The 10314-nt window shown below is 54.9% G+C and overlaps 2 protein-coding genes across 2 annotated transcripts in view; one reads left to right on the top strand and one right to left on the bottom strand.

The window, feature by feature from the left end:
- Positions 1 to 231: 231 nt before the first annotated feature.
- Positions 232 to 7171, top strand: TTI2 (TELO2 interacting protein 2). Its single transcript, XM_014958398.1, has 9 exons — positions 232 to 774; positions 861 to 1066; positions 1153 to 1857; positions 2499 to 2685; positions 4526 to 4618; positions 4984 to 5168; positions 5335 to 5478; positions 6584 to 6746; positions 7014 to 7171. Exons 1-9 carry the CDS (start codon positions 232 to 234, stop codon positions 7092 to 7094), a joined length of 2307 nt encoding a protein of 768 aa, XP_014813884.1. The 3' UTR covers positions 7095 to 7171.
- Positions 7122 to 10314, bottom strand: part of MAK16 (MAK16 homolog) — a 3267-nt gene continuing 74 nt past the window's right edge. Inside the window, exons 2-7 of the mRNA XM_014958397.1 lie at positions 9961 to 10112; positions 9619 to 9673; positions 9455 to 9529; positions 8996 to 9106; positions 8008 to 8070; positions 7122 to 7745 (exon numbers count right to left, since the gene is read on the bottom strand). Of these exons, the coding sequence (XP_014813883.1) occupies positions 7557 to 7745; positions 8008 to 8070; positions 8996 to 9106; positions 9455 to 9529; positions 9619 to 9673; positions 9961 to 10112 (645 nt within the window). The 3' untranslated portion in view covers positions 7122 to 7556. The remainder of the gene's footprint in view (positions 7746 to 8007; positions 8071 to 8995; positions 9107 to 9454; positions 9530 to 9618; positions 9674 to 9960; positions 10113 to 10314) is intronic.

The following is a 10314-nucleotide window of genomic DNA, read 5'->3' as shown; positions in this document are numbered from 1 at the left end:
GGAGCGGGGGGCCTTCTCCCTCTGGGGGGGGTTTTGGGGGGGGGGGGGTGTGTGTGTCTCTCTCCTCACAGGGCGCTGTTGCCGGTACAGGGATGCGGATTTAAATGAAGGGTGCGGATTTAAATGAGGAGTGCGTGGGTGTATTTAGAGGGGGTTTAGAGCGGGGGAGGTCGCACGGCGGGGTGGGAGGTGACCCCGGAGTGTAGGCCTCGGCCGGCCCCCGGTCAGGCCATGGACCTCAGCGGCCTGGTGCGAGCCCTGAGGCTGGAGGAGCCGCCGGACGGGGCGCAGCCACCCCCAGCTCTCCCGCCGGCCGAGCAGGTCCTTCTCCAGATCGGGCAGCGCCTCTCCGAGGGGGGCGGCCGTACCCCCAAGGCCGCCCTGGTGAGAGACCTGGCTGCGGTGGTGGAGGCTGCCGACTGCCGGTGGCTTTTGGGAGGCCTGAGCCCTGCGGCGGCGGGTGGGTTGGTGGCCGCGCTGAACGGCTACGCGGCGCCCCCGAAGCATGAGCAAGACGCTGCGGATCTCCCCTCTAAGGACAGCGCGTACGCCGCTGCGGCTGAGAGAGCAGCAGATGTTGGGTCGGTGTTTTTACATCTCCTTGCGAAGCTGGAAGCTGCCAGGAGCCAGGAGGCTCTGGGTGTCCCCGTGGTGGGCCCGATCCTAGGCCGTGTGATGGGACCCATCTACATCTTTGCTGCGACGCACGTTGTGGAGAGGCCCTGGACGAACGTGAGGTCTCAGGCGGCGGCAGAGGAGCTGCTGGTGTTGCTGGTTCGGGCCGCAGGCTGCGGGTCAGTGGCTGAATTCCTTCGGGGAAAGAATGAGGCCTCTCCGAGGGGGGCGGCCGTACCCCCAAGGCCGCCCTGGTGAGAGACCTGGCTGCGGTGGTGGAGGCTGCCGACTGCCGGTGGCTTTTGGGAGGCCTGAGCCCTGCGGCGGCGGGTGGGTTGGTGGCCGCGCTGAACGGCTACGCGGCGCCCCCGAAGCATGAGCAAGACGCTGCGGATCTCCCCTCTAAGGACAGCGCGTACGCCGCTGCGGCTGAGAGAGCAGCAGATGTTGGGTCGGTGTTTTTACATCTCCTTGCGAAGCTGGAAGCTGCCAGGAGCCAGGAGGCTCTGGGTGTCCCCGTGGTGGGCCCGATCCTAGGCCGTGTGATGGGACCCATCTACATCTTTGCTGCGACGCACGTTGTGGAGAGGCCCTCCTCAGCGGCCTGGTGCGAGCCCTGAGGCTGGAGGAGCCGCCGGACGGGGCGCAGCCACCCCCAGCTCTCCCGCCGGCCGAGCAGGTCCTCCTCCAGATCGGGCAGCGCCTCTCCGAGGGGGGCGGCCGTGCCCCTAAGGCCGCCCTGGTGAGAGACCTGGCTGCGCTGGTGGAGGCTGCCGACTGCGGCTGGCTCCTGGGAGGCCTGAGCCCTGCGGCAGCGGGTGAGTTGGTGGCCGCGCTGAACGGCTACGCGGCGCCCCCGAAGCATGAGCAAGACGCTGCGGATCTCCCCTCTAAGGACAGCGCGTACGCCGCTGCGGCTGAGAGAGCAGCCGATGTTGGGTCGGTGTTTTTACATCTCCTCGCGAAGCTGGAAGCTGCCAGGACCCAGGAGGCTCTGGGTGTCCCCGTGGTGGGCCCGATCCTGGGCCGTGTGATAGGACCCATCTACATCTTTGCTGCGACACACGTTGTGGAGAGGCCCTGGACGAACGCGAGGTCTCAAGCGGCGGCAGAGGAGCTGCTGGTGGTGCTGGTTCGGGCCGCAGGCTGCGGGTCGGTGGCTGAATTCCTTCGGGGAAAGAATGAAGATGAGGAAGGCAGATTTGCAGCAGTGATGGGGCTCCTGAAACAGGAGCTAAACAAGTGAGTAGGGAGGGGAGGGCAGTGAGGGAGAGGGTGGTGTGTTTGGCTGGTCTCTGTGTAGGAAATACTGGAAACTTTTTGGAAACTGTATGAGTTCAGGCATTACATGCTCATGCTCTCTACAACTACCTGAAAGGAGGGTGTAGAGAGATGGGGGTCGGTCTCTTCTCCCAAGTCACAGGCGACAGGACAAGAGGAAATGGCCTCAAGTTACGCCAGGGGAGGTTCAAGCTGGATATTAGGAAAAAATTTTTCACTGAAAGGGTTCTCAGGCATTGGAATGGGCTGCCCAGGGAGGGGGTTGAGGCCCCATCCCTGGAGGTGTTCAAAAGACGGGTTGATGTAGTGCTGGGAGGTCTGGTTTAGTGATGATGCTCCTTGTTTGTTGTGTGGGTGTCTATTTTTGTCAGTTAGGTTGACAGTTGGACAAGATGATCTTTGAGGTCCCTTCCAACCTAGAAGATTCTGTGATTCTGTGATTACAAGACACTGTGTGGGGCCAAGAGCTTTAAGAAGAGCCAGTAATGGAAGAGGGGGAAAGGGGAAGAATCAGGCAGGGCTTACTGTCAGCAGAGAGGCACGAGTATATAGGAAATGAGCATTCCTTAGTTCCAGTGTTCCCTGAGCTTGTGTATTTCCAGAGACACTTGGAAGTGTAACCCTGCCACAAAGTTTGTGTTCTCCTGGACGCTGCCTCACGTCACCCGGCCCTGGCTTAGCCATTACCTGGAGCGTGTCCTCCCGCCGTCGCTGCTCATCTCGGACGACTACCAGGAGGAGAATAAAATCCTGGGTGTGCGCTGCCTGCATCACATCGTCCTCAACGTGGTGAGGGATTTGAGAAATCGGAGCCTTTTCTGGGTGGTGTTAGAAGGAAGGGAGGGCTGGACGCCTGTGGGGATTCCTGACTTGTAATCCTGGTTCTGCTGGTAACCAAACAATTCTGCCCCATCCTCTATATTGTTCTGGGTGTTTAAATATGTGTAGTTCTTACATCAGTTAATATGAAGCAAAGAATTGCTTTGCCACCTTTTGAACTCGGGAGGCCCCATCCCTGGAGGTGTTCAAAAGACGGGTTGATGTAGTGCTGGGAGGTCTGGTTTAGTGATGATGCTCCTTGTTTGTTGTGTGGGTGTCTATTTTTGTCAGTTAGGTTGACAGTTGGACAAGATGATCTTTGAGGTCCCTTCCAACCTAGAAGATTCTGTGATGACAAGACACTGTGTGGGGCCAAGAGCTTTAAGAAGAGCCAGTAATGGAAGAGGGGGAAAGGGGAAGAATTGGGCAGGGCTTACTCTCAGCAGAGAGGCACGAGTATATAGGGAATGAGCATTCCTTAGTTCCAGTGTTCCCTGAGCTTGTGTATTTCCAGAGACACTTGGAAGTGTAACCCTGCCACAAAGTTTGTGTTCTCCTGGACGCTGCCTCACGTCACCCGGCCCTGGCTTAGCCATTACCTGGAGCGTGTCCTCCCGCCGTCGCTGCTCATCTCGGATGACTACCAGGAGGAGAATAAAATCCTGGGTGTGCGCTGCCTGCATCACATCGTCCTCAACGTGGTGAGGGATTTGAGAAATCGGAGCCTTTTCTGGGTGGTGTTAGAAGGAAGGGAGGGCTGGACGCCTGTGGGGATTCCTGACTTGTAATCCTGGTTCTGCTGGTAACCAAACAATTCTGCCCCATCCTCTATATTGTTCTGGGTGTTTAAATATGTGTAGTTCTTACATCAGTTAATATGAAGCAAAGAATTGCTTTGCCACCTTTTGAACTCGGCTGATTGACGTTTTGGCCTGACAATGGTCTGTGGGGCAGGATGTTAAAGTATATGAGTGGGAACTGCAAAACTGCAGCTGGGGAGGGGAGGGAAAGTGGCTGCTCCTGTGCACGGCAGGGTTTAACCTGCATTTGTTACAGCACCTACTTTCTGTAGGTGTAGGTGTACTTTCTACACCTACTTTCTGTAGGTGTAGTGGTGTTCCCGATGCGTGGTGCGTGCGAGGGTTCGTGAGGGCTGTTCCCTTTTATTAGGGGAATTTCACTGAATTTTAGAGTTGGAAGGTACCATAGAGATCATCTAGTCCAACTCCCCTGCTGAAGCAGGATTGCCTAGAGCTTGTCAGAGCATGTTACTCAGGAGCATCCAGGTGGGGCTTGAAAATCTCCAAGGAAGGGGACTCCACACCCTCCCTGGGCAGCCTGTTCCAGGGCTCTGTCACCCTCATCGTGAAGAAGTTTCTCCTCATGTTTGAGACCTGATAAGGTCTTCCCTCAGCCTTCTCTTCTCCAGACTAAAGAGTCCCAGCTCTCTCAGTCTCCCCTCATAAGGGAGATGCTCCAGTCCTTGAATCATCTTTGTTGCCCTTCGCTGGACTCTTTCTAGTAGTTTCCTGTCCCTCTTGAACTGGGGAGCCCAGAACTGGATGCAGTACTCCAGTTGTGGCCTCCCCAGTGCAGAGCAGAGGGGGAGAATGACTTCCCTTGACCTGCTGGCTACACTCTTCCCTCTGCAACCCAAGATACCATTGGCCTTCCTGGCCACAAGAGCACACTGTTTACTCATTGTCATTTTACTGTCCACCAGGACCCCTAGATCTTTCTATTCAGTAGTTGCTGAAGTGGGTGCTGAATGGGATGCAGGGGAATAACGTTCTGTTCTCTCTTGTTGCAGCCAGCTGCTGATCTGTGCCAGTTCAACCGGGCTCAGGTTGTGTACCATGCCCTCTACAACCACCTCTACTCGCGAGAGGCCCCTCTCATCCAGGTAGGGCAGCAGAGCTTCACCTCCATCTGCTTCCTGCTGGTGTGTGTCAGCCCCACGAGGGATAACCTGCCTAAGACATGGGGTGGCAGAACCTTTTTCCTTGGAGACAGTCTAGTCAGGCTGTTACCAGCCAACGCTCGTGGCCAAGAGACAAAGTAAATCAGTAGATTTCGGGAAAATATCAAAGTGGAGGGAAGATCTTTTGCCTCCTGTCCCCTTCCAGGTGGCAGCCTTGCTGAAAAGGGCTGGTAACAGGTAGTAGTGAGACCTGGTGAACTGCAGCGGTGGTGGGTGGTCAGGAATTTACTGGGATTTTTGGAGAGAACATCAGGATTGCTCAGATTTTGTGTCTCTCACCCAACCAGGCAGTATTGCTGTGCCTGCTGGACTTGCTGCCCATCCTGGAGAGAGCCCAGCGGCAGCAGAAGGGGGCCAGACCCACCGCCCCCTGGGATGAGGTGCTGCAGCTGGTTCTGACCCACATGGAGGCAGAGCATCGCCTCGCACTGCGGCGGGTGTACGCCAGGGCCCTGCCTGCCTTCGTGCAGAGGTGAGAGCAGCAGCCCCAGCCCTGCAGGGACCTGCTTTGTCCTTGCTCTGTATCTCCCTCCTCAGTGTGTGCTGTCGGCAGGCTTGGCATCCTGATAACCTGCAGGGACCTGCTTTGTCCTTGCTCTGTGTCTCCATCCTCAGTGTGTCCCAATTCCTTTCGGCAGGCTTGGCATCCTGATAGCACGGCACCTGAAGAGGCTGGAGCGAGTTATCCTGGGATATCTGGAAGTCTGTGATGGGCCTGAGGAAGAAGCCAGACTGGGAATACTGGAGACACTGCAATGCACCATCGAGCACGCTTGGCCCAGGTACTGCTCTGGGGGTGAAGGACACGTTCCTGGGCATGTTCAGTTTGGGGAAGAGGAGGCTGAGGGGAGACCTCCTTGCCCTCTACAACTCCCTGAAAGGAGGGTGTAGAGAGGTGGGAGTTGGTCGCGTCTCCCACGGGAATGATGACAGGAGCAGAGGGAATGGTCTGAAGCTGGGGCAGGGGAGGTTTAGATTAGATCTTGGGAAGAATGACTTTCCTGAGAGGGTGGTCAGGCCCTGGAACAGCCTGCCCAGGGAGGTGGTGGAGTCACAATCGCTGGAGGGATTTAAGAAACGTGTAGACGTGGCACTTGAGGGCGTGCTCTAGTGCCCAAGATTGTTGGGTTGGGTCTGTTTGTGGGTTTTTGTAGTTTTTTGGTCGTCTTTTTTTTTTTTTTATGGTGGTTGGACTCGATGATCTCAAAGGTCCCTTCCAACCATGAAGATTCTGTGACACTACAGAAAGTGTACCCTGACTGCTGTCCCTCTTTCACAGCCAAAGTTACTCTTGCTTGAGGAAAAGGCCCTGAAATCTTAAGGGAGAATCTCTCACAGGGACGAATCATGGGTGTTGCTGCTTTGCTGAAAAACCTGACCAAAAGTTAAGCTGGGTCCTCGTTTTGAGGTCTTCTGCCTCTTCTTGGAAGCATGATTTTGGCTAAAAAGCATCCCAAGGTTATGTCTGTGTTGAGGGCCTGTGTCCTCCCTCCAGTGGACATACTGACTGCTGCAGCTTCAGCCTCCTCACTGAGGCTGTTGCTTTTCTAAAGAAATTCTTTGGTGTGAGGGTGGTGAGAGCCTGGCCCAGGTTGCCCCGAGAAGCTGTGGCTGCCCCATCCCTGGAGGGGTTCAAGGGCAGGTTGGAGGGGGCTTGGAGCAACCTGGGCTGGTGGGAGGTGTCCATCCCAGGGCAGGGGGGGTTGGAATTTGATGATCTTTAAGGTCCCTTCCAACTCTGACCATTCTAGGATTCTCTCTCAGGCCAGCTACAATCGTGTTCCACACAAAAATGGCAACTGGCAGCTCATGTTTAGGAACAGCTCTGCTTTCCCCTGGCGTGTGGAGAGGATTTAGAGTAAGGCAGGTTGGTGTTTCCCCCTGCAGGATGCCGTGCAGGCTCCCTGTGCTCCTCCCAGCCCTGCTGAAGATGATCTGGGACGTACACACCCACCAGGGTTCAACACCAGAGCTGGTGAAAGCCTCCTTGCTGCAGGGGGCCACCCAGTGCCTCATCCTGCTGGATCGCTGCTCCGAGGGGCGAGTGAAGGTGAGCCAGGACCCAGCACTTCATCCCTCATCCCTTCCCCCTCAGGAGGGGCAGGGAAGAGCCTGCTTCCTTCCCCAATCCAACAGTATTTTGAAAGCATCAATTTCCACCCCCCTCAATGTTAGAACTTGATAAGCGGCTCAATAAATATCAACAGGTTTATGCTTTGTGTAATTGTAATGCAACAACCAGGTGGCAGAGGGTTGGTAACACCGTAAATCCGGGTGTGCCAAGGCCCTGGAAAAGTTGATGTGTGTCTCGTTTCAGGTCCTGCTGGCAGGGGTGTACAGCAGCTGTGAGGAGAGCCGCGTACGGGAATGCATCAGAAAAGTGCAAGAGAACACGTGAGGGGAGGCTGATGGATGCTCACCCTGCTTTTTGTACAGTAAAATTTATTTTTTTATTAAAAGTTACTGTCTTTCTCATCCCACCCGTTAGCTCCATACCTCCCCAAACAAGACACGCTCCTGTGCTCGCCCCCCCACGTGTGGGCTTCTCCAGCTTTGGAACAAAGCAGCAGTTACCCCCCAGCCCAGGGTCCTTCCCAGAGCACAGTCTGAGCTGAGCTTTGTGTGGCTGCAGAGAAGGTGGGGAGTCTTCAAGCTGTGTTTCACGCAGGAGTTGTACAAACTTGCTGCAACGGCCCAGGGTCAGGGCAGAAACCTTTCTTTTCTTACAGAAAAGTATTAGTCTAGAGCATGGAAAAAGTAATTAATGAGGGTCCTGCAGAAAGTGGTGAGAGCTGGAAGGAGTTACAGTGACAGATCTGGAGTCCTCTCATTCCGTACAAAACGTGGGGTGAGGAAGGAGTCAGGCTGCTTTTGTTTTGCTGGTTGGCTCTGTTTCCTCTTCATACTCTATTTCAATGTAGCGACGTTTTCTTCTGGCTGGTCCTTTCAGGGGAGTTTTCCCTTTAGATTTGGAGTGAGAGGCTTGCTTCTCTACTTCCTCCTCCTCTTCCTGCTCCTCTTCACTACTTGTCTCCAGCTTATCCATGTCCTGAGAAAGAAAGAGTGACATCAAAGATGTAACTACAAAATTATCTCGTGTATCCAATTTCCATTTTATAACTCCTGGCTCCCAGCTGTCTGGCCGGAGGAGCTGGGGTGCAGTGGATGCACAGTCCAACTGTATTGTTATGTTCCACAAATCTGATGTCTCTGATTTCTCTGGGTCTTATCCCATCACCTGTGACACCACAAGGGTGGAGGTTGCTTCCAAACAGCTTGGCCTGACAGTTTATACCTGGTGCTTCACTTACCTCGAAGTCACTGAGGTCACTGTCATCGCTGCTGGCTTCCACAAACTCTCTTTTATCTGTGTCCTGTAAGAAATAAGAGTCAGCAGCTGGAACGTGGACACTGAGTGTGATTCAGTGTCACAACTCGCAGTGGAAGAGCCATCTGGGCCACCACTTGCACACGTGTGTGCTTTTTTCTGAGGGGGAAAAAAAAAATCCCCCTTTTTTTTTCCCCCTGCACCAGGACAGGTTGGGGGTGACCTGCTAAAGACCTGGGAGTCCTGGTGGACAAGAGGATGGCCATGAGCCAGCAATGGGCCCTGGTGGCCAAGAAGGCCAAGGGCATCCTGGGGGGCATCAGGAAGAGTGTGAGCAGCAGGTGGAGGGAGGTCATCCTGCCCCTCTGCTCTGCCCTGGGGAGGCCCCAGCTGGAGCACTGGGACCAGTTCTGGACTCCCCAGTTCCAGAAGGACAGGGAACTGCTAGAGAGGGGACAGCAGAGGCTCCAGAGATGAGGAGGGGCCTGGAGCATCTCCCTTACGAGGAAAGGCTGAGGGACTTGGGGCTTTTGAGTGTGGAGAAAAGAAAGCTGAGGGGGGATCTGATCATACTGAAAGGGTGGGTGTCAGGAGGATGGGGCTGGTCTTTTTTCAGTGGTGCCCAGGGACAGGACAAGAGGGAACGGGCACAAACTTGAACATCAGAAGTTCCACCTAAAGATGAGGAGGAACTTCTTTGCTGTGAGGGTGGCAGAGCCCTGGCAGAGGCTGCCCAGAGAGGTGGTGGGGTCAGTCTCCTTCTCTGGAGACATTCAAAACCCCCTGGACATGTTCCTGTGGGACCTGCTCTGGCAGGGGGTTGGACTGGGTGATCTCCAGGGGTCCCTTCCAACCCCATGTGATTCTGAGTTCTCTTCTCACCCCGACACTCACACTACCCTGTTGGGTGGATGGGGCACTGCCCCAGCTCAGGGAAGGCTCAGCCGTGGTGCTGTGGCTGAAAGTGTTACCTCATCATCATCCTCCTCCTTCTCCGCATCAGACTCGCTCTCGCTTTCTGCTTCCTGCTGTTGTAGAGCTTTGTCGAAGGCGTGGATGGGGAAGTTGTAAATGTCTCCATACTGAAAAGGAAAAGGTGGATTTTCTGTAAGACAGCCATTGGTGAAAGGGTCACCTAAAGCCCGGTGCCCGTGTGGAGGCACTACCAAGGGAGCCTCAACTGGTGGCTCAGCCCCTTCCCTAGTTCTGTGCAGAAAATGAGTGAGGGGCTCTGTGTTTTGGGGAAGCAAATCCTCCAGCCTGTTATAGAGCCCTTCAAGAAGGGCAGGTGCAGTCATCCCCTACTCCTCCTACAGAGGTGGTGCTTCTCTTTCACACCACCACCCCTGTCCCTCCCTGGACAAGCAGCAGCAGGACAGAGGGCAGTAGGAGCAGTGTTACTGCCACGATCTGAGGGCAGGGATCCTTACTGTGTCCTGTTTCAGTCTTTCCAGTAATTCCTTCTCGATGGCGTTGTCCAGCTGAGCGGCAATCAGGGCTTTCTCCTGGTGGAGCAAAGAGGAGTGTGTCAGGAGATTGAAAGACACGTGGAACAGAAGCAACAGAAGGAGATGACACGGAGGAGCGTTATTACCTCTCTCCTCTTCTCTCGCCTTTCAATCTTCCTGCGTAAAGGAACCAGCTTCCTCCTACGGGGAACAACAAGAGTTAGTTTGTGAATGTCTCTTGTGCAGCAGGTGGGCAAACGCTCATTGGGGGCAACAACCAGCAGTTTTATCATTAGAAATGTGCCTGAAGGTAATTTAAGTGCATTTATATACTTGACTACACCCCAATTAAACCCATTTAAACCAGGTTTGTTTGCAAACCTGCCTCGGGAAGGCTCAGGAGAACAGCTGGGTTGCACCAAGGCTGTTTGTCAGTGGCTTTAAACCAAACCCCCAAGGAGATGCTGGCTCCTGGCCCTGTCACTTACTGTCTCTTGAGCGTCAGCTTGCGGATGCGGATGAGGTACTGCGTGATCTTGGTGAAGCGCTGCTTGCATTTGTGCCGGATGAACCGCGGCCAGTAGATGAGGTTCTCGTCGATCTCTTCCAACGCTTTCTCGTAGTTCTTGCTGAGCAGGACCTGGGAGGGGGAAAGGGTTGAGCCACGGAGCAGCAGCAAAGAGGGGACACGTCTGCTCTTGAGAGGAGTCCCATCGCTCCCTGCCTCATTAGAATCAGAATTGCCCAGGTTGGAAAGGACCTTTAAGATCATCTTGTCCAACCATCAACCCAACTCTGATCAAAACCATCACTAACCCATGTCTCTAAGCACTAGGTCAACC

Source organism: Calidris pugnax, unplaced genomic scaffold, assembly GCF_001431845.1.
Source record: "Calidris pugnax isolate Ruff unplaced genomic scaffold, ASM143184v1 scaffold280, whole genome shotgun sequence".
Classification (NCBI taxonomy): domain Eukaryota; kingdom Metazoa; phylum Chordata; class Aves; order Charadriiformes; family Scolopacidae; genus Calidris; species Calidris pugnax.
The sequence above is the reverse complement of the archived record's forward strand: the minus strand, read 5'-3'. Positions and strand labels throughout refer to the sequence as shown.

What these genes read in the sequence shown, in the direction of transcription:
- TTI2 (XM_014958398.1), top strand. Translation starts at nt 232, where the DNA reads ATGGACCTCAGCGGCCTGGTGCGAGCCCTGAGGCTGGAGGAGCCGCCG. An exon ending in GAGAGAGCAGCAGATGTTGG is followed by an intron (nt 1,067 to 1,152) that starts GTCGGTGTTTTT and finishes GCCCGATCCTAG; the next exon opens with GCCGTGTGATGGGACCCATC. An exon ending in CTGAAACAGGAGCTAAACAA is followed by an intron (nt 1,858 to 2,498) that starts GTGAGTAGGGAG and finishes GTGTATTTCCAG; the next exon opens with AGACACTTGGAAGTGTAACC.